We start from the raw sequence: 22,650 nt of genomic DNA, 5'->3' as shown, positions 1-22,650 counted from the left end.
CTGTACTGGGAAACAAATTAGCTATTTTATCTGTCTCCTTTCAAATAGCCTGGTTCTCCTGAAATCTGTCACGTGAATAGAAGTTTTGACAGATTGTAAAGCTGGAGTTTTAATACTTGGTGGTGTATAATCCTTAAGCTTTCATAAAATCTGTCATGTCTTATACTGTGTCTGTGTAAGAGAGGTTTACAGAGAGAAGCGTTTCATGCGGTGTAATCATGAAGTTGAGTGAAATCATAGGTGCGTGTGTTCCGACATGACAGCACACGCACTTAAATATGCATGGCAGTATAGCATACAGTGTGAGCTAAAATTACTTTGTCACACATCTGACTGTAGGGTAAGAGCTGGAGAGCCATCATGGAAACAAAGTCTTGAAAATTTGACTAAAACTATAAGTATTTTCTCTTTTGTCATTGGCTTAGGGAAACCAGAGATGTATAGCCTCAAGCAATTTTCAAGTGTATTTCAAATGACAAAGACTTTTTTTCAGCAACTGCCTCTATTCTTTTTATGATTTTTTTTTTTACCACACCCTGTTTCAAAACACAGTGCTTAAATGCCACTGTTTTCCTTTCTTACAAGTACTTGAACTCTTACCTCTCAACAAAGAATTAAAATAATTTTTCTTTTTTGTGGTTGACAATCACTTTGCTTCTAAATTCCCAGCTGTTGAAAGCTGCTACACATGAAATAAAAGGATTAAAACTGAAGAAGTAGTTTGAGGAATTCATCTTGAGTAGATAGATTCCTGAACAGATAGTCATGGGATACCATCTATCCAGAGCTGCTAGTTAATCTGCACTGTGATATCTGGACAAATAATTTCATGCATCTGTATCCAAAACTTCCTATTTGTAGGATGGCAATGGTGATGATTTCTACTATATTGAAATTTAAAAGATTTGGCATTTTTTACTGTGATAATATTTCTGACAACATAAGTGTTTTAGAAAACAGTGAGCTAAATATTAAAAAATTAAATTAATATATAATTGACTGTAATTGCTACTAGTAAATAAACTTATGGCTAGAGTTAGTTAAACACTGAAAAACTATAACTTGACTATTAGCAAATGGTATGTATTTTACTAGGAAGTACAAGTGGAAAGGACTTCCTGTTTCCTTCTGCCCAGTTTCCTGTTAGAGCAGGCAAGAATGGAGTATCTCTTTCCAAAGTACAGTCACTGGAGAACAGGTCTGCTGCTCTTTGAGGAACTTGAAGTATAAACACAAGAAAAAAGCATGCTAGGAAGAAAAGGGAAGTTAATGGGACAATAGGGTGGGGAAGACCATAAATTCTTTCATCAAGGGAAGAATTAATGCAAGAGGTTTTTCTTTCAAACATTAACATTTCTCTATGCCAAAAAGCACAGATGCAAATCTTAGATTGAAAGTTGTTTGGTCTTCTTTTTGTTTCACTTGTGTTTGTGTTTGAAGAAAGCTGATTTATTATGAGAATGATCGAAAACAAGAAGCTACAAGTGATTAAAAATTGGAGGAAAATCAGATAGGGATTAGTTTAATCATGCATCATTAAAAAGGAGAGACTTACCTATCCAAAGCTATTTTGGGCTATCAGGCCATCAGGTTGATGTTTGTAAACGGAATCTTTAAATCTACTATGTGATCAAGATACAGGATTGTTTTTGTTGAAACTGTTGCTGTTGAAATAAACTTTGGAGCCAAGTTTGTGGGAAAGATAATTAAAAAAACTTAAACACAGTGTGCAGCAGTTATGATAAAAGTGAGGAAATTACCTTACCAGCTGGAAACAGGAAGTATGATTCCAGTGTAAGAGTCATGTGTTAACAACTGGACTCTGGGTTCCTTTGTATTAACAGATGGTCAGCTGGAAAGATTCAGTAGCTTTTTGGCTCTGTAGGCAGGAATTATGCCTGACAGAAAGATGGTGTAACTGGAGAAGCCCAAATGATGATCAGTTTTATTGTTAGAAAAGAGCATGCAGCTCAGCAGAGTTGGGAAACCATGCACCTCAGAGACTGGGAGTTGAAAAAAGAGTCTTAAGAGAGCTAAATCCTAATTTTTATTTACACAGGTAACTTAGGAATTTTTGTAATGTCAGATGATCCTATGTTTGGTTTTTGAAGTTACAGATAAGCATTGTTTGTTTTGTGCCAAATTTTGACAATAACTCATGAACTACTCATCATCTCACACTCATAAAGGTGGTTTTAAATCCCCCTTTCCTTTGGAGTTAATTCACACCAGGTGAAGAATCATAGTTTGAAACCCCATGTTTCAAGTTTTCTCTGTATCTTGATTCTTGTACAAGAAAAATGGTTATCTAGGTAATACAATAGGGGTGGGGGCTAATGACTTGAAAATATGAAACAATACCACTGTATTGCTTGAACAGTGAGACTCACTGAGGCAAATGAAAATTTACTGAGCATTTCTGGTCTATGCTTTTGAGGCATTATATCAGATGCTCTGATAATTGGTGACCATGTCGTCCTTTATGGGTCTAACTTCTGTAGTGCCAAGCTGACTATCAATTTTGAAGGAACAGACTGATGCATCTTTTGCCTTCTGTTCACAGTTTTTTGAAGTTCACATGTGCATATGCATATGAATATGCAAGCTAGACAGACTAAATAAGCTGTAAACAAATTACCTAGTAACTTTTTACAGAACGTTCCTTGAGTTAGTTCCAAAAGATAATTCATATTATTATGTTTGGGTAATAAATTACCAGGATTCTTCTAGATGGTTGAAAATCTTCCTACATGTCTAATTCATTAATGGTTTTGTTTCAAAATTGGTTATGCCAACTGGAAACCATGGTAAGGTCAGCTTGGGAGTACTCTAAAAGATTACTTGGAACTGGTGATTTAATATTTATTCCATGGCAATTATAAATCTGGCTTCTTGATCTGATTTGATAGCAGAGTGCTGGGCTTTGGTAGTTATTGACATCCTAAGGGTTTTGATGCAGTTACTCAGTTCCATCAGCTGGCAGATGGGTGTGGAGTACAGGCAGTGGGTGTGATGTGTGAGGCATGCATTGGATCTGCTGTTTGTGAACTTGCCATTGCTGCCAAGTTTGGTCTTGTTCTCTTTATAAAGCTTTGATTCTGATCTGTAAAAGGGCAGATCCAATTCAAGAATTCAAGACTTGGTTCTCTGTAAATTTTTAAGTAAGTAATGTCTTTGAAGTACTGCATATAAAACAAAATGGTTTGAGAAATCTTGAAGTTTTGGAGATGCATGTGTTTACATTGTTCTTTTTGGCAATAGAAATTGGTAAAAATTCATGCGCTCCAAGATTAGAATGTATGAAAAAGGTTACAGAGTGAATGTAAGTAAATGTTTTGAGTGTTTCCTCATTCCCCTGTTTCAGTGGGATTTATCTGGACTAACATTTAGCTATCTATAAGCTTGATCATCCTTCTGACCTTAGAGAAAGCCTCTGTAAGTGGCCAGATTAAATATTAAAAGTTAGATTAGGTCAATTTCCCCCCAGGTCTTTAAATGAAATAATTAGAAAGCTACAGAATTTCAGCAGGGACTCATGGTACATTATCATTACATTATGAACATAGTTATTCCAGCTTCTGAAGTGACTTCTGAAATTTTTGATAAATACTACACAGACTGTGATACAAAACTTTACTTTTTTTTTTCTTCCCCCATCTTCCTTTCTTCATCTCCAGGATGCAGCATCTCTTGGGTCTCAGAAGGGTGGAATAACAAAACAAGGATGGCTGCACAAAGGCAACATGAATAGTGCAATCAGTGTGACAATGAGAGTAAGTTTAAGAATGTCTTATGCATGATAAAAAACTGAACACCAATATTAAATGTCCCTGTGCCTTTGAGAAGTCAATTTGTATGTGGATTAGTTCTAGGAAAAATTGTGTGGCATGAAAGAGGGAAGCTTTTATGTAATTTATATATCTGAAATCTTGCTATCCTTTTATTATACATAAATCATGAAAAAAAACCCATGAAAAATCCAATATGTGGGAGAAGTTAAATTTTCTTAACTGTACCCTTGTGTGATGTTAGTAGGAAAGGGACTGTGTAATAGGAGGAGGGGTTTTTGTTTGTATTGCCTCTTTTTATATAAAAGTATAGGGAGTTTATTTACCTCTTCATTTAGAAACAAACTCTAATTGTTTTTGTGGTTGTCGCAATAAATATCTCTTGTGAATAATATTGTAGAGTCAGTTTTAAATATCCTTCAGTAGGTCAAAAACATTAGGTCAAATTGTATAGTACAATCCTGCTGCAGATATTCGTAAGTTAATATTCTTTTAGTTAATGATTTCTGTTTTATTTTCTGAGGATACTGATTAGGTTATTTGTAAATAAAAGCTCTTTTTCTATTATCTACTGTGTAAATAGCACTTACAGGTTTTGTAATATGAGGATGGTTAATACTTGTGTTGTAACTGCTTTTCTTTCCTCCTTTCTTTTCACTAGTCATTTAAAAGAAGATTTTTCCACTTAATCCAACTTGGTGATGGATCCTATAATCTCAATTTCTACAAAGATGAAAAAATATCAAAAGAACCAAAAGGTTCAATATTTCTAGATTCATGCATGGGAGTGGTTCAGGTAATTATAATTATTCTGCCTGTTTTCCAATTAATTCTGTATTTGATAGTGAATGCAATTTCTTTCAAAACACAGATAAATGTTTTTATATGTTGATAAGTACCTATTATGCAGAGGAACATGCTGCATCTTGCAAAAACAGTGAACAAGGGGCAGGAGACTGAATTTTTAAAATCTTTCTGAAAAGAACATAAATTACTAGTTGATGTTAAGTATTTATCAAACCAGGTTTTAAGGCAAATGCACAAAGAACCCCAAATTTAAATCATGGCAAATTAATGACAGCATAAAATTGAAGTTCCTTTCAGTTAGATTCTGTGCTAACATGAGCTGTAAAATTTTTTTCATAGCTTCTTGTGTGGGATTTTTGTTGTGGGAGTTGTATTAAATTCAGTCACCCTTCCACATGCTTTCATTTGACCTTTATAATGTTACTTTTCTGTGCTTTTCTTTATTTTAAAAAGTTAAGGGCTTTGGTCAAATGTTTGTCAGTAGCAAATGCCAAAGAAAAGATTATTTTTCTTTTTCTTGTGATTCTGTTATGTATTTGTAGTACAGCCTGTAACTGTTCTGTTAAGCACAGCATACCTGGAAAAAACCTTGGGTTTTAGTACTTTTTTTAAACTTTCATGGAAGTAGGCGAAGTTTAATAAAAATGTATTTCTTAGATAATTTTTTTTTAGTATAAAGTTGATTGATTTCAACAAAGAGATACAGCAGCTGTACAGAGGATCTTTTTCCCCCAAATATTGTAGTGATGTTTTTGATACATGTTTAATAGGCAATTTGCATTGAAATCCTAGAACTGTAATAAATTTAACCATATTGCAAGTTCTTTATACAATTTTGCAAAAATTGTTTTGCCTTAGAGATACAGTTCTGGCCAACTCCACTGAAATGAGTTTGATTTGTGTTTTTGAAACAAACCAACAAACAAACAAGTGGTTCCTAAACTCTGCTGTAGTCTTGTCAATGTATATAAATACCTGAGGGGAGGGTGCAAAGAGGACAGAGCCAGGCTCTGCTCAGCGATGCCCAGTGTCAGAACTGGAGGCAATTGGCACAAACTGAAACAGAGGAGGTTCCCTCTGAACATCAGGAGGCATTTTTTCACTGTGAGGGTGACTGAGCACTGGCACAGGTTGCCCAGAGAGCCTGTGGAGTCTCTATTCTTGGAGATCTTCAAAAGCTTCCTGGACGTGATCCTGTGCCAACTGGCTCTAGTTGGCCGTGCTTGAGGAGGGAGTTGGATGAAACAACCACTAGAGGCCCCTTCTAACCTCTAACCATTCTATGATTTTATGGTTTGGGGGTTAAAAACCTGAAAATCTTCATTTTTCTCATTCATACTTTCATAGCGTTCATACTTTCTATTCCATCAGTTCAATTCAAGTAACCTGAAGTTTTCTGAGACTCTTCCAGAAGCTTCCTTTTTTAAAAAAAATAAGTATTACTGTTCCTTTGTTTGTAAACTTTGTTTGTAAAACTGTCCTTTGGATGCTTTAGAATTAAGAGTTGGCTTGTGTCTCAAACATTATACTGTATTTTACAGTACCATCAATGGTATCTGGTATTCAAAACTGCATGTAAAAATTTGAGACTAGTTATGAATCAGCATCAGATGCAAAATCAAAACCAATTAATGCTCAGTTTTAAGAAACCAGGTAGTCATTCAGTAGCTAGAATAATGACGTTTGAAAATAGCTATTATCTTCACTTGAATTGTTGATGAGGAGCAAGTAAATGATATTTTGAACTATCAAATATTATACATAGTGGCCCTATTCTAGACATGTAATTTTATTATTTTGTATTATGTACTGTATCCTTTCTGGCTGATCTAATTTTATTGTTTTACTGTTACTTATTATTGGTGTTGTATTAGCATCTATAAACTTTTATGGGGAAAAAGTGGTAGAAATTTCATTTCCATTTAACGGAAGAGGAAAATAAAGTAGCCACGGTACTGTGGAGTAGTCTGACATGGAATTCATAGAAACAGTTGTTCTTAGGTAGGCATGCTGACAAGTTTTTGTTCTCAGAATGAAACTACTTGTTTCAGAGTAAGTCTTTTCATTGAGGGGAGATAAATTGCTATAGCATTCCTATAGCATTTCTCATTTCTAAGTTCATTTAGTACACGTGCTTAATTATTTTTTCAAAGCTTTAGATACCTAAGAGAAAAATACTGACTTCGCTAACAGAGACTGAAGATAGAGCAGAATATGCTCCTTTGTCAGTACTTGTATAAGAGGAATGCTGAATCTGTGTAATAGCAGGGTTTTGTTTGGTTGGGGTATTTGGTTTGGGTGGATTTTTTTTTTTCCCCAAACTTAAATACAGAGACAGGAATTCCCAGAATAGTTTTTGGGGTTTCTGGGTTTGGTTGTGTCTTGTTGGGGTTATTGTTTTAAAGTATATTGAGACTTTTCTGATCAGAGATGTGGAGCACATAATATGCACAGTGTAACTGTTCACACACACAGCCATATATAGAGTCATAGTTGCTCTAATTCAGTGTTTTGTGAAAACTGAGAAGTGTGATATGTACCAGCTGTGTCAAGGTTTTATGCTATGAAAGTTAGAGGTTACTGTTCTTCAGATTTTTCATTTACTTCAGCACTGATTTCTACTGGTAGGACTGCCTGTAGATCTGGAGTCCATACATTTGTTCATATCCTTCTTGACAGAAACTCATCCTTGGTAGAAAGCTGACTGTTTTGCCAACCAGTACTTAGTCTGTTAATTGAAAAATCTGAAGTACAGTGAAACTAGAATATAATTTGGCATTTAATTTAACAAAAATCCCCCAACCATTAAATCTGTAATATTGTTTATTGTAATGTTTATCTAATGAATTATCAACTTTTAAAATTAAATCGTTGATAATACAGAATTTTCATTTAAGATTCATTCCCAGAAACGTGAGTCAGGCTAGGTAGCATTTGAAAGCTTGATTTAAATTGGGCAAAAAGGATTACAATAATGGTTGAGGAGTGAAGGAGGAACTGATTCCTAACTTCATGTATATTTATAAGACTAGCAATTCAGGACTGATATTGGTTATGATTTTATCTCTGGTATAAAATCTCAGTGTGCAAACACTTGTCACTCAAATATTAATGGAAGTTTATTGCCTTTTTTTTTTCTTTAATAAATCTTGGTTAGTTTCATTTCCAGATGATCTGGGTACATAAAGGATTGATATCTGGAAATTGGATTTTTGTGTTTTTTTAAAGTGATGGCAAGCAGAATGATTAAGGGAAGCTGGAAAATGGGCTGTTATCTTTCCTACTTGTACTTGTGGTGGTGGTGCAAATAACTTCAGAAGGTCAAATGTCAGAGACGAAAAAGTGTAATTACAATGCACTTGTTCAAAATATCAAACTGTGTATTTTTGTATAAAATATCTAAAATACGTATAACTTTGACTGTGGTTAGACAGTACGTAAAGATATTACGCAGATCTTTTATTTTCTCATAGAATAATAAAGTCAGACGGTTCGCATTTGAGCTCAAGATGCAAGACAAGAGTAGTTACCTTCTAGCTGCTGACAGTGAACTTGAAATGGAAGAGTGGATAAACACTCTGAACAAAATCCTTCAGCTTAACTTTGAGGCTGCGATGCAAGAAAAAAGAAATGGAGAGTCTCACGAAGGTAAGCAGGGTTTCTAGCAGTGCTAATGTAGTTATATGACCACATTTTGTACACAAATTTGGAAAGAAAGGCTTTATTGTGGCTAACTTTTTTTCTTTTCTTTGGTCATAAAAAATACAGGCTTTTTTACTGTCTGTTTGAACTGATGAGAGTTTTGACCCTTTTAGCTTTAAAAATTTTTTTCTGTATTGATTCCAAATGAGTCAAGTCCAGAAGACCATAGTGAGATTGACTAAGTGTAGAAAAGTAGAACCCACAATGTAAAATCAGGACTGAGGCAATTTAAGGAAAGAAAAAGAAAACTTAGGAGGGACTTATTTTGAAATATGTAAAATGCTGCTGAAAATTCTTCTACCTACAGTCCTCTGTGGTCACAGTAAGTAGAAGAATAAGAAATTATGGTTACAGTGTGGAGGTTAAATTTGGATACAACTCTTTTGACCACAAATATTTCCCTAAAGTACTGAAATAGGTTGCTTGGGTGTAGAAATTTTTTCTGTTAGAGCCCTTGAAGAATAGGTAAGACAGATATCTGTAAAGAGTGCAGTGTTTGTATAGTTGGTAGTTTGGTGATAAAAAGGTAGTCTAGATGTCGTCTCATGGCATTTTTCCTCTTGAGAATGGATGGGGAGGGAAACTGGTAGGAAACCAACAGTATGCATTATCCAGAAGAACCTGGAAGATGTTATGAAAGGTTGTTCTCTTACAAATAGCACAAGTACCTAAAGGGATCATTGCAGTTTCAAGTGAGATATCACGTCTTTGAAGATTGTCAGAATTTAGCATGGTGTTTACAACAAAGCCGTGTCAGAAAAGGAGAAACTTGTAGCTCTGTGAAAGACATTTTAGACAGTGGTCCCCAGTTGACCTTAGAACTATAAGATACTTATAGCTAACTGAGTGGTTGCTTTGTAAAGCCAGTAACTGTTGGAGAGTAGAGCTGGGAACCTAATGACCAGAGGGAATTTGTTTTGAAATCAAGTTAAAATGCTTAGTGGAAGTTACGATGCTTATTGGAAAGAGTAATGTAAGTTTTGTGCATTGAGTATCCCCTGCCCCATGCAGATATCAGAATTAATATTAAAGCTGTGTTCTAGGTAAGATTAAAAATAACTGCTATTATATTGATTTTTGTTACTAGTTACATCTTCCAATAAGTCACTGCATCGAAGTGTAATGATAGAGTTGTCCACAACCTATTTATGTTAGCAGTTGTCATTTTTGAGGGGATAGGAGATTTAAAAAAATAATTTTTGCTATGGAGTTTTGTGAGTACTTTGGGGTTTTTATAATTATTTTAAAATGTGGTTTTTTAAATTTCAGATGATGAACAAAGCAAAATGGAAAGCTCATCAAGTAGTTTTGATAACTACTATCCTGAAATTGCCAAGGTAATATATATATAGTGAATGTCAATTTAGGATATAAAGTGCTAAACATAAGTTAGCTAACTTTCAGTAAAGGTAAGACACCGGTTTCTAACTTTCAGTCAGTTTGTGGTGCTTTGAAAGCTTAGAAGCTCTTTCATTAATATGGTTGTTGAGCTTCTTCGTTTTCTGCTCTTATAAGCAGTCCAGATACTGTCTTGAAGTTGCCTATATAACTCTGGACATGTTTCAATGCAGCATGTTTTATTATTATTTTAGTAATTAATTCTATTTTGTATTGGTTTATTGCATGAAGGTAAGGGCTTAAGTATTTCTGTAGAAATCTAGCTATACTGAAGTCAGGTTTTATTTTTATACTTAGAAATCCAGAGCAGCTTAATAGCAGTGGTGAAGTGAATGTATTTTAAGATGTTTGTATTTATAATGAACTGGTAGGTTCATAAATGATTCCTGTAGTGCCATGGTTTTTGCTTTTCCATTCTGTTCTTACAGAAATGTGTTGGAAATTACAGTAAAATAAAATAAAAGTAGAAAATAAAAATAACTTCCTCAGCCCATTTGCAGACGTTGTTTCAGTTAAATCAATGACTTGCGTGTTGCAGTAAATTTTGTGAGTTCTGTAAAGGAGGAATTTTTGTTAAATCACCTAAGGACTGGAATTGGTGACCTTTTCTGTTGAAGTTGCAGAATTCAAACTTTTTGCTGTGACTTCCTTTTTCTTCTGTGTGGTGCAGCCTGGAGTCTTTAAACTTTTCTGCCTGACCATGCTCTGTAATTCTCTCGCCTTCTTTTCTGAGGATGTCTGATCTAGTAACTGCTCCTGAAGGAAGCACAGCTTATGAACTAAGAACAAGCAAACCAAATTCTATCTATTATGGTAGCTAGCATATCAAAAGATCTAGTCAGAATATGTTAAGAAGCTTTTAGCACTGAAATTGGTTGGCTGACTTAATTCTTTCTGATACTGCTTTGTAATTAATTTAGCACATATACACAAAAAGCTACTATGTGATAATCTAGCTCCAGATACCTCTGTATTTGGAAATTAACTGGGATTGTGGTACATACAATCAAGATTTCCTTGGAAGAGCTGGAAGCATCAAACAACATACTTACATGAGGCTATGAAAATTTATTTCAGAAACAAGTATAAAATTAGATCCTTTTTTTTGTACAGAAGATTCTTCTTTCTTTATGGTCAGAGTTATTGTAATGTTAAGGTTCCATATTCCTTAAAGAGAGGACTTTAACTCAGGGCTGCAGCACCTGCATATGGCTTTAGTGCTACAATTGCTGCTTCCTGTTTCCATAACCTTTGGATCGGAAACATGTAGCTCTTTAAGCTTGGTATTTTTCTAGTGTGTTATTTTTATCACCTCTATAAGCACTGGGGTTTTTTTTTTATTATTATTCCGTAGTTATAACCCATTTAAATTTCTGTTTCCTTCAAAATAAATTTTTTTGCTTTCCTTATCTGTACTAAACACTACCTTTTAAAACAATGTGCTGTAATATATTGTCCTAGCCTTCTTTTTTTCCTGAGAAGAACACAGAAAAGTCTGCCTGTTTGCATTGGTATGCTGTTTGTGCTCAATTGCTTTATATAAATGCTATTTGTTTTGAGGATTTTTTTTGTCCTCTGTTCTTTCTTGCGCTGTCTTTCCAGCTGTTGTTTGGATTTAGTTCTTTTTTCCCCAGTGAAAACCTTACAAGGCACTGGACCTTCTCTTAGAAGGGTTTATAGTTGCTCTATTATTTTTTGTTGGTTCTAGGAGGAGGATTTCACAATAGCTGACCTCATATCCTTATGAGGAGAGAGAAATTCCTTCAGGGGGGATTGTAGAGCACCTGACAATAGGGGAAAATAACAGTCTTCTCAGGAAGGGTTTAACCCTTGTGACTACATCTCCAAGACTTGATTTTTCTATCAACAGCTGTTAGTTTATGATATAAACTAAATAAGACAGTATTTTGCACTTCAATGCACAGATGGGCACACATATTTCTGAATCTGTCTGTCTTTCCTGCCTACTTCATGTTCCTTTTATCTGTAATGTAAGTACCAAGAGTGAACATAGGGGTTTTGTAGTGGATATTTGTTTGGGGTTTTTGTTTAGTTGTTTTGAAGTTGTTTTTGTTTTGGTTTTTAATCTTAAAATAAAACAAATTAGCCCTCTGAAATAACTTGTGACTGTCGTGATAAGTGTGCCCAAGTATCTCCTTAGCCCTTATGGGTCCCCAGAATTCACTGAGGTGGGAAAATATTCTTTCTGTTTTACAGATGAGGAAATGAAATTAGAGTCACTGTTGTGCTATAGAGAGGGTCAGTGACTACATGCATTTTCTGTTCTTGACTTCTGACTACTGTCCCTGATCTGTCAGTCAAAAATGCTTATATTCGTCTTGTCTTTAGTGCACAAAACACCAAAGACTCTAAATCAAGACGCTTTAGCTCTTTATGTTGCCCTTATGACTAGGTCATGTTCCTCCTCAGTTCTTGCCACTGATTATTACCTTTGCAACACATGCACACAACTCTCTTGCTATCTTTAAACTTCTTCACATTCCTATATTTCTCAATCATACCAGACTTTGCTGTTGAACAAGCAAGCTCTGGCAGTACTCTGATGGTATCGAGTATCTGGGTCGTCTCTTTCACAGCAACTCTTGTTTTTAATCCTGTGTGTGCTAAAGATAACAAAGTAAATTAAATAAAAAACATTAGAGCACTTTTACTCAAAATAGCACCTCAGAAGTGTTTTTTTCTGTAATACATCCTTTAAGCCAGATTATTTTTTTTTTATTTCTGTTATCAACCTAAAAATAGGATTTTGAGCTCTGACAGATTGTTCTTTTGGTTTGGGTTGGTTTGTTTTTTTTTCTTTTTCTTGAAACATAGTAGAAGTTACTTCAATCTCCAGCAAAGCAGATGTAGACAGTAGATCACTTCCATCTGATGGTCAGTGATGAGAATTTTGAGTTTGTACCTTCTTTTAACCCATACAGGTTGATCCAAAGAGAGACACACCTGCCTGTAATGTAATACTTTGTATCCCTGTTTAGGCAGCTGCTACTTTGGGAATGGCAACTCTCCTACAGTGATAATTTTGGCACGTACATATGTTCATTTGTCACATCCTGTGTCTTTAAAAATCATAGAATGCTTTTTAAATAATACCTTTTTCCAAAAAAGGTAACCTGTGTATGCCATCAGTTTTCACATTCTATTTTGTAGCACTTCACTTTTGGTTTGCTGTTAACAGATAGCTATCCACAAATCCCAGGCAGGATCCACAAATCCCAGGCAAAGTAACTTTTAAGTGTGAGGGGTTTATCTTTCGGAAGTTTTGGAGGTTTTTCCAGCTATCCACAGGAAAACCACTTCTTTGGCAGTAGGGCTCAAGAAAAGCAAAAAAAAAAACAACAAGAAAAAGAAAAAAGAAAGTATCTATTATGGTATTTCTTAATTTAGGTAATCTGTTGTTTCCTTAGCAATCTTACGTTCTCAGGATAGCTCTGAGCTTTACCCTACGGTCATAATTTATTTTTTTATTTAAATAAAATGATGTTATGAAAGTTATTGTTTAAGAAGGGAAAGTGCTATATAAGTTGTGCTGGAGTATACTTCCCATGAGCTTGGAAGGTTGCATGTTGCTGATGTAAGTTTTTAGATTTCTAGGCCTGGAAGAAAGCCTTTAGAGGAGAGGCTCTCACTTTTTACTCAGACATGGTGGAGCAATGTAAATTCAGGAGTTACAAAGCTCAGCAATAGAGAAACAAATGCGTGAATTAAAAATGTGTAAAGCTTTGAACATCACAGAAAAGGGAATGACACTCAAACCCACTTTTATTTAATAGTGCAATACAAAGACTTTTTTCTTATTTTTAACAGAGTACCAGAGAAGCAGAAATCAAGCTGAAAAGTGAAAGCAGAGTTAAACTTTTTGCCTTGGATCCAGATGCACAGGTTAGACTTCTTAAAAGGAAGCAGCATTTTTTAATGTTGTTCTTTTTGAGGTGAAAACCAACTTAACATATTTTTTCTTTTCTCTTTTTAAAGAAACTAGACTTTTCTAGTATTGAACCAGAAGTGAAGCCATTTGAAGAGAAATTTGGAAAAAAAATTCTTGTGAGGTGTAACGATTTGTCTTTTAATTTGCAAAGCTGTGTTGCAGAAAATGAAGAAGGACCAACAACAAATGTAAATAATTATCTAATTACTTTCTGTTAATGTGGTAATGAATGTCTTAATATTTTGTTGGCACTGTTCTTAATGGCAGGAATTCCTTGCTGTGATTGAGAAGTTTGTATTATGGGGATTTTTTTCTACTCTTTTAAATCAGAATGAAAGCCTAAATCCTACAAAAAGTAACTTTGCTAATATTTTTGTTGTGTGATAGAGAGAAAATTTTTCTTTTACTGTCTTTTACATCTTGTCAGTAATATCTAGAGTGATAGCTGTGTGTTCATGAAAATGTTACTCATCTTTCTTTTGTACACATTTTTACAGTGATATAGATACCAGCAATGACATTTGATTCTTTTTTTTTTTTAATGTCTAGGTAGAACCTTTCTTTGTCACATTGTCACTATTTGATATTAAAAACAACAGGAAGATTTCAGCAGATTTTCATGTTGATTTGAACCACCCCTCAGTAAGGCACATGATACCCAGTGTATCTCAACAAATGATGAACGGCAGCGGTGATAGTTTACACAGAATTCAAGACATTCATGAAACTGTGTTACAATACCCAAAGCAGGTGAGAACTAGTAACTTAAAGAATTAGTAGGATTTTGGGAACAAGAGTTTTCCTATATGACTTGGATGCCTTTCTATTATGTGTTGTAAAATGTTGCCTGCATTTTCCTTTTATACCTATCTCTTGTTTCATTTCTAGGGAATATTCTCAGTCACGTGTCCTCATACTGACATTTTCCTTGTGGCCAGAATAGAAAAGGTATTACAAGGAAGTATTACACATTGTGCTGAACCATATATGAAAGGTTCAGATTCTTCAAAGGTATGTTATTTTCTTCTGTGGCATGAACAGAATACTGAGGCAAAGCAGGTTGATTTTGAATTAATAAATATCAATCAAAACCTTAGTTGTTATCTAGTAAATTCAGATAACTGAATTAGATTTAGTAAATTGTAGTTATTACTAGTAACTATTATTATATTATAGATAAAATCTAACATTTTATTGGAAACACTTATTTCACTTTTTATAATTGTGACAATATTATATTTATTATGTCTTCAAACTGGTTTGACAAAAGTGTATTGAACTTCAGTGTGAAAGTTTAGTTGAAAATTTTTGAACAGTGAAATATTAAATATTGATCATAAATTAATTGTATGTCTCAGTTAACGCATCTTATGTACTGTATCATGTTGACTTTTCCTTTGTCTTACTTCCTGGTGACCATAATTTACTGGAACTTTATCCATGTTCTTGATGGCATTTTCCTTCAGAACCACCGAAATCATTAAGCTTCTGGTTTTACATATAAAATGCTTTGCAGGTTCGAGACAAGTCAAAATCACTTTTAGAAATAAACTACTAAATGATTTTTAAGTTTTCAGAAGTCTCAGATAATGTAAGATTTTAATGTTCTTTGAATGTATCTACAAAAAGTTTTGTTAGTTGCTACTTCTTGTTTGTCACTGAAGAAATAGAGATTTGATTTTGTTGATTTACAGTTATGCTTAAGTGGCTCAACCAGGATATTAGAGAAGAGTGTTTTTGTAAGCAGTGTCAGCTACTGTTGACATTCTTCCTGTTTTCAGCTAGTGAAAGGAAAGAAGGAATGGTTAACTTTCAGTGTCTGCAGAGGAACAGTGTTCTTTCCTACAGATTTACTGCTGGCCAAGCTACATGTAAAAAACCCTGTATTTTTCACCTGATCTTAATATAGATCAACCTACTGATTTGCTTTTCCAGGAATGCTTGAGATTTTTTTTCAGCTATTGTTGGAAAACAGCAGCTTTGTATTTTAGGAGTCTGGTTTTAAAGTGTGTGCTGACTGTTACTGAAGTTAAAACAAACCTGAACTGAGTAGCTTATTTTGGTGGCCTGGGGCCAGAGCCACGTGGGGAAAGTTGAGCAAGCCCAAGTGTTCCCTCATTTGATGCTGCAGGCTAGACTTGTGCTGCCCTGTACTGCAGGAAGAGCCAGTAGGAACACTCTTGGTTATACTAAGTTACGCTGTACATTTCTGGTATTCAATTGCTTATCATTTTATACAACTAAACACTTATTTTGAAATTTGTTTCGGTTCTAGTTCATAGGGATTACAGTGTATTAATTTGAAACAAAATAGAACAGTACCAGTTTTATAGGCCTCCATTTGTATCAGTGCAATGAGCAAGTTCCTGTTCCCTGCAGGATTACTACTCTGGAGAAGGAAAAGGGAAAACAGAAGTAGCAAATTCTATAGCCAAGGAATCGCTTTTTCTCCCCTTAAACATTGACTTCATCATGATTACTTATCAAGGTTTTATGCTTCCAAGTGCCATTTCCCCCTTTTAACAGGAAAGGATAATGGAGAGTTGGCTCAAACACAGTAATAGAATCAGCTCTTTATAACCTCAGCAGCATAGATCAGGGATAATATTCGGGTAGTCTTACTCTGTAGGTTGTTTTGTCTCTGACAAATAATTTTACTCTTTGTAGACACATAGGAGAAGCTGATTTCTGGTACGTGTTGGTTGTATATAATGGAATTTTTTGTTAATTCAAAAGTTAACAAAATAAAAAATTTGAACTTTTAATGAAAACACTATTGCAATGTCCCTACCTAGGATTGTCCATGTGCATAGGATTGTCCATGTGATCTCTGTAAAACCCCTCCCCATATTCTGTGTGTAATTGTAATACAAGTTTTGCAGAGTATTGTAGTTATTTACTCTGCAAGAATGTGTCCTGGTTCATGGGGTGGGTGGTGAATAGGGGAGCAAATGGGATTTGAAATGTTTTTTCCTGAAATTTGAGTTTTGTCTTCAAAAACAGGTGAATTTTGCTCTAGCTTTCCATATAAGTTTTGTATATAATAATTTTTTTCTCAATTAAATATTTATTATCAGGAGTGTGGATATGTCTATATTTTCACCTTTGAAATGCTGTGAAATTAACAGGCTGTGCTTAACCTGAAATTAATTACTAAGAGGCATTTTCAATTGTCTTTCACTCACATACTTAGGATTAATCTTCTAATGAAGATTTTCTAATTCATATCAGTGTCAACATGTGTTTATTTCTTGTGTACAAGAGGTGCAGAAAATTTAGCTTTTCAAGCATGGCTTTCTCATGTCCCTTGCAGGTTGCACAGAAAGTTTTGAAGAACGCTAAGCAGGCATGCCAGAGATTAGGTCAATACAGAATGCCTTTTGCCTGGGCAGCTAGGTAAGGACAAATCTTGTCAATCGGTATTTTTTTCTTGACTTTTCTCTAACATTATTTTCTATATCTCCCTTCTTGTAAAACTTAATGTGCTGTTTAAATTGTTGATTGTTTTGCTTTCAATTAACCAAAGATTTCCTATAAACTTACGCTTCAGCTCTGTAGTAGGAAGAAAAGTTACAAAGATTCATTACATTATTATTCAAAGCATTAAATATTGCCAACTCTTTTCTATTGACAATATTTTTTTATGCTACTAAGAATGAAATGGCTCATACTTTTTTGTTAAACTGAACTATTTATATGTAAAACTCACCTACAAGAGTATTAAATGTGTAATAGGGAGGATGGTGCAGTATGCTCTGATTTCTAATAAAGAAATTTCCTGAAGTGAATTTCAGCACTTCCATAAACACAGCTGAAAGAAAGATTTTTACTTTCAGGACACTGTTTAAAGATGCCTCAGGAACTCTGGACAAAAATGCAAGATTTTCTCCTCTCTTCAGACAAGACAGTAACAAACTCTCAAATGAAGACATGCTGAAATTGTTAGCAGATTTCAGGAAGTAAGTCTAATTTTCCCACTTTGAAAAACAAACCAAACCAACCAAACACCCTAATACCCCCCATTCCTCACCATAAACCCCACTGTATTTTGTTATGTTCTTGAACTGGAGCATCTAATATTTTGATATATGTATTTGTATGTCTTTAATTTCAAATATAGAAGCTATATAAATATAATCAAGACCTTCATACAGGCTACAGGTCCTTCCTTTGCAGTGTTTGGGGGCTACAAGCAGGACTGAAGTATTATGCTGCGTGTAACGTGCAATCAGCCTCATAGCCTGAAGTAGCTCTATGCTAGGAGTTATACTCACACAATATGCCCTTCTGGTTCTCAAGGGAAAGCAAATATGAGCATAAATCATCTGTTCACTGACCTTGGACAGAGAATACTAGCTCTCAGGAGAAAGGATTCAAGCCAGTAGGCAGTCCATGTTCCTTGGGAATGCATGTCTCAGGGTGGCTAAATAACACAACACAGGTTATTTTTTTTTTACAAAGTGTTCTTAAAGACTTCATTGGTTTGTGTGCAAGGTTTAAGAATATGTCACTGACAGGTGATCATATTCATAAAGTTGTTAATCCCCTTATTAAATAGGATGTAAAATAATAGAGCAATCTTTGCTGCTTTGCAAAGATGTTTCCACTTCTGTTACGGTACAGTTAGCTGGAGTGGTATGGGTTTGAACGATCGCCAAGAACAAAGGCTTGGGCTGTAGTTTCTTTATTTTATTCTTGCTTAACAAATCTGATAAGGAGATGAGGTTTGTAAGAGGTATTTTAATTCACTTTTAGCAAGTGTCTTAAAATTTCATTGAAGTTTATGTAGCATCAAAATGGCTGCATACTAATACTCCTTGCCATAAATAGCATTACTGGAATTGAAACTAATAGTAAATTAGCCTGCCGTGTCATCTTACTTTGTGAATTAAGGAAATGCTTTTTATTATTTCAGCATCCTGTTTATGGAATCATGTACAGTATTTCACAGGAATTATAGTAAGAAATAGGTTATAATGTCTAAGGTATAGATGTTGGAATTAGAACCCAGATGCAAACCTGAAGTTGTTTGCTTCACAGCATGGGATTGCATTTTGGGAAAATTGTGCTCCCACTTGCTGTGCAATAATTTAAAAAATCATGCTTCTGACTATCTTTACTAATAAAGGGTTCTGCTTAGTTTTACCATGGAAAATACTTGTACTTCAAATCCTATTTCTGAATTAGTTACATGATAACATATAAGAAATTTCAGTGTTGGGTAGTTTTACAGGATGAGTTTTTAGTCTAGGAAAAGGAAGAGGTGGGAACTTGATGATTTCTCTTCCCCCCAGGTTTACCCTACCACCATGAATGCTTATTACTGACTATTGAGATTTAAAAAACTTACTTATAGATCCTCTTTGCTGCAAATGATAGTAAGTTATTATGTGGCAAACAAAACTTATCTTTATCTAAGTTTTTCATTTTGATTTAAAGAAAGAAGTCATGCTTTTTTGTGACTTTTTCCATACTTTTCCACAAAAAGCTGTGGGGTTTTTTTTCCCTGAGAATTTAAAGGAAAAGAAAACTGTGAATCTAGGCAAAAAAGACCAGATCAGTCATCCACCCTCAAACTAGCTTTCCTCTCATACTCCTATTTCAGGATATTACTTTTGCCTCTGTTTCCTATTATCTTTTTTCGCTGGTTTAGCCTGACTTTGAGGTGATGTTGTTTTTTTTCCTTCCTATAGACCTGAAAAGATGGCCAAACTTCCTGTTATTTTAGGAAATCTGGATGTTACAATTGATAACGTGTCACCAGATTTTCCAAGTAAGTATTAACAAACACTGTTAAATGGACATTCAGGCTTTTTCCACTTCATTTTTTAATTTGATTTTTTAATGTATTTTCAGATTATGTTAACTCATCATACATTCCCACGAAGCAGTTTGAAAACAGTACCAAGACACTAACAACATTTGAAATAGAGGAGTTTGTTCCCTGTATACCAAAATACACTCAGCCTTTCACCATCTACAACAATCATCTTTATGTTTATCCAAAGTACTTGAAATATGACAGTCAAAAGTCTTTTGCAAAGGTGAGTACAGTAAAACTGTACCTTCTTTCTCAGGTTTGGTTAAGATTGTTTACAACTGAGACTTATTTCTGTGATTGTCCTTTTGATGGATTGTTTGGGTTTATGTTTTTAAATACTGCTTTAGGCTAGAAATATTGCGGTGTGCATTGAGTTCAAGGATTCTGATGAAGAGGATTCTTTGCCTTTAAAGGTTAGTCTTTTGATTTTTGCAATTGATAAAAGAAACTAGTGAACAGATAGCTAAGTAACACAGTAGTATTGGATTAATTGATTTAGTTTGGCATGGTGGCTTCTGTCCTTTTGCATTTGGCATAAGAGTAACTTCTAGGTGGCTTGTTTGTTTTTGATATAAAAGATTACTAAAGAACCCTCAGAGCATTTAATTTCTTTATATCAACAAAGATTCCAGGAATAAACTTGTTGCAAACAAGGGTGGTTTATGCGTACTCCACAGTAAGCTGAAACAGCAAATCTTTAGATCAGCTGGAGAGCCAAGCTCCAAGTTTGGGCTGAACCATCACTGTGTATAAAAGGTGTCTGGAAGTAAAAAAGTAGAGAAATGTGTAGACATCCTGAGGTGAAATGACAGCTCTACTGCACAGCAGGCAGACTACAGGTTGTGTAGTGTGATCACTGGTCAGACTCTTTCCTTTGCACAGATCCCTGTCTGTGCAAAGGAAACAAGTTAAACACAAGTTAATGTATTTCAGATTCTGGGTGAAACATTCTAAGCTGAGAGTGAAAAAAAGGATGACAGGGTTTTCTGTTCTTTTTTCCCTTTCTTCTAAGTGTATCTATGGTAGGCCTGGTGGACCAGTATTTACTAGAAGTGCGTTTGCTGCTGTTCTGCATCACCACCAAAATCCAGAGTTTTATGATGAGGTAAGCTACTCTTCTGAGGTAACCTTTAGGGGATTACGTACTAGGTAAGTTTCAAAAATACAGGAAAATATTAGAGGATTGTGAAGTTCTCAGTTGAACCAGATCCCTAAATTTTTTGGAGTTTTGTATGTGTGATTCTTGATCGTGCTTCAAATAATATATAATCTGGAATTACAACCAGTAACACATATCAGTGCTCTAGCTGAAAACTTCTACAGAGACTTCTTTGCCTTTCAGATTAAAATAGAATTGCCCACTCAGTTACATGAAAAGCACCACTTGTTGTTCACCTTCTACCATGTCAGCTGTGATAATTCAAGCAAAGGGAGTACAAAGAAGAAAGATGTTGTTGAAACACAAGGTTTGTACACTAATGTTTTACTTTCAGTAACTACTGGGGAAATTTTTTGAAGCGTGCTTATCTGGTAACCCTTGACTTCTGTGATCCATGTTTAATTTAAATGTTTCAAATGTTGGTGTAGAATGTTCATCAAATGTATGGTATTCTTGAAACTCAGTGACAATTTATTTGCATTTTTAATAATTTCTAATCGAGTTCAAATCGATTGGGCTTTACAAGAATGTTTTCTTGTTTATGAATTACGTATCAAAATTATTCAGTAAGACTTCTGTAAGGGTTTATGTTAAATTGCATGAGATATTTAGGATTGCTTGTCTTTCATCTTCCATAGTTGGGTATTCTTGGCTTCCTCTGATAAAAGATGGAAGAGTGGTCACCAACGAGCAACACATCCCAGTATCAGCAAATCTTCCATCAGGCTATCTTAGTTATCAAGAAGTGGGTGTTGGAAAGGTATGCTGTATAAAATTGCTCTAATCATGGAAAAAAACAATGTGGAGAGGAGGTTTGATTGTAGTTCCCCAGTCTGATGACAAGATTTAGGTAATTTTCTTGTAGAATTTATTTTCTTTTATACTTGAAAAGGAATGCTTTGCAAAAGTTTGATGTCTGACTAAGAGGAAACAAACTCAAAGAGAAATGGGAGACCAAAAAAAAAAAGTATTAGGGCATATTGATTCACATTTTTGTAAAAGTCAGAAAGTTGTTACATATTTGTATTTGTTATTATTTAGCTGATGTACTTAGGAAATGCTTGTTTCATTTTCTGTAGTAATTATTAACTAGAAGTTATAGTAATTTTTGAAACATATAAAACTATTTGAGTTTATGAAGGTATGCAAATAATCTGAAGTCCTTTACTAAATTCTTTTTAGCATTTCATGCTGTCTCCTTTCAGTAAGTCCTTTATTCCTGAAAAAGTCTTATTCTCACATCTTGATTTTTGTGATCTTTATGCTTCACTAGTAAATTTATTGTTCAAAGCAGAAAGCTTGCATAATTGTAAGTAATAAAAATGATACCAAAGAGGATACAAAATGAAAATGTGGTAGGGAATTTGACAAAGAGATTGAAATGCAGAGACAAATTTGACTAATTTTGGAGGAAGAGACCTAAAATCAACAGCAAGAGGTGCTGCTCTCCTCCTGTTCTGCCACCTGTTCTTTTCTGAACTCTGCTGTAAGCTTTCCAACCATCGTCTCCTTCACATCTTTCATCTTTTCACATTGTAGGTGTATTCTTTATGCCTCTGCTGTTCGTCTCTGCTCATGCCCATGGGTAGAAGGTTAGGACTGATATGACTAATTGTAGATCTAGCAGTAAAATCTCTCCCTAACTGGTTGTCAGGGTGAGCATTCCCATTCTCAGTTCTTTGGAAATGGGATGGAAAGGAAGCACTGGCTGCTACCTGTCAGTGACGTATGATAAGCTTTAAACTGTGTGAGTATCTGTGGAAATTCCTGTGTGATTTTTCTCAGAGAACTAGTACATAATTCTCTCTAGTCTAGTTTTTTTGCAGTTGTAGGGGAAACACGAAATCTATGCCATTCAGAGAATCAATTCTGTTAGCCATCGGGGAAACTCCTGTGGGACTGTGAAAAAAACATTTTAAGATCATAAATGCTTTTGGTAATATTGCCTGCATAATTTTCCTTTTTTTTATGACTTTATTCATTGCACACATTTCTTCAAACTGTACTTTTTCTTTCTAAAAAAAAG

General features: G+C 34.6%; 1 protein-coding gene across 19 annotated transcripts in view; it reads left to right on the top strand.

Annotated features, from left to right (window-relative positions):
• The window catches only part of DOCK9 (dedicator of cytokinesis 9), a 114,514-nt gene that overhangs the window by 48,049 nt on the left and 43,815 nt on the right, over positions 1–22,650 (top strand). For all 19 annotated transcript variants that reach the window (XM_050332691.1, XM_050332689.1, XM_050332699.1 and 16 more), the window contains exons 6-21: positions 3,678–3,773; positions 4,450–4,584; positions 8,069–8,243; positions 9,567–9,634; positions 13,524–13,598; positions 13,692–13,832; positions 14,194–14,394; positions 14,533–14,655; positions 16,958–17,040; positions 17,481–17,603; positions 19,338–19,417; positions 19,501–19,688; positions 19,813–19,878; positions 20,478–20,570; positions 20,808–20,931; positions 21,263–21,384. In XM_050332691.1, coding sequence (XP_050188648.1) covers positions 3,678–3,773; positions 4,450–4,584; positions 8,069–8,243; positions 9,567–9,634; positions 13,524–13,598; positions 13,692–13,832; positions 14,194–14,394; positions 14,533–14,655; positions 16,958–17,040; positions 17,481–17,603; positions 19,338–19,417; positions 19,501–19,688; positions 19,813–19,878; positions 20,478–20,570; positions 20,808–20,931; positions 21,263–21,384 — 1,893 coding nt within the window. The remainder of the gene's footprint in view (positions 1–3,677; positions 3,774–4,449; positions 4,585–8,068; positions 8,244–9,566; positions 9,635–13,523; positions 13,599–13,691; positions 13,833–14,193; positions 14,395–14,532; positions 14,656–16,957; positions 17,041–17,480; positions 17,604–19,337; positions 19,418–19,500; positions 19,689–19,812; positions 19,879–20,477; positions 20,571–20,807; positions 20,932–21,262; positions 21,385–22,650) is intronic.

The sequence above is a fragment of the Myiozetetes cayanensis genome, unplaced genomic scaffold, assembly GCF_022539395.1.
Source record: "Myiozetetes cayanensis isolate MyiCay16 unplaced genomic scaffold, myiCay2020 scf5-8, whole genome shotgun sequence".
In the NCBI taxonomy this organism is placed as follows: domain Eukaryota; kingdom Metazoa; phylum Chordata; class Aves; order Passeriformes; family Tyrannidae; genus Myiozetetes; species Myiozetetes cayanensis.
The sequence above is the reverse complement of the archived record's forward strand: the minus strand, read 5'-3'. Positions and strand labels throughout refer to the sequence as shown.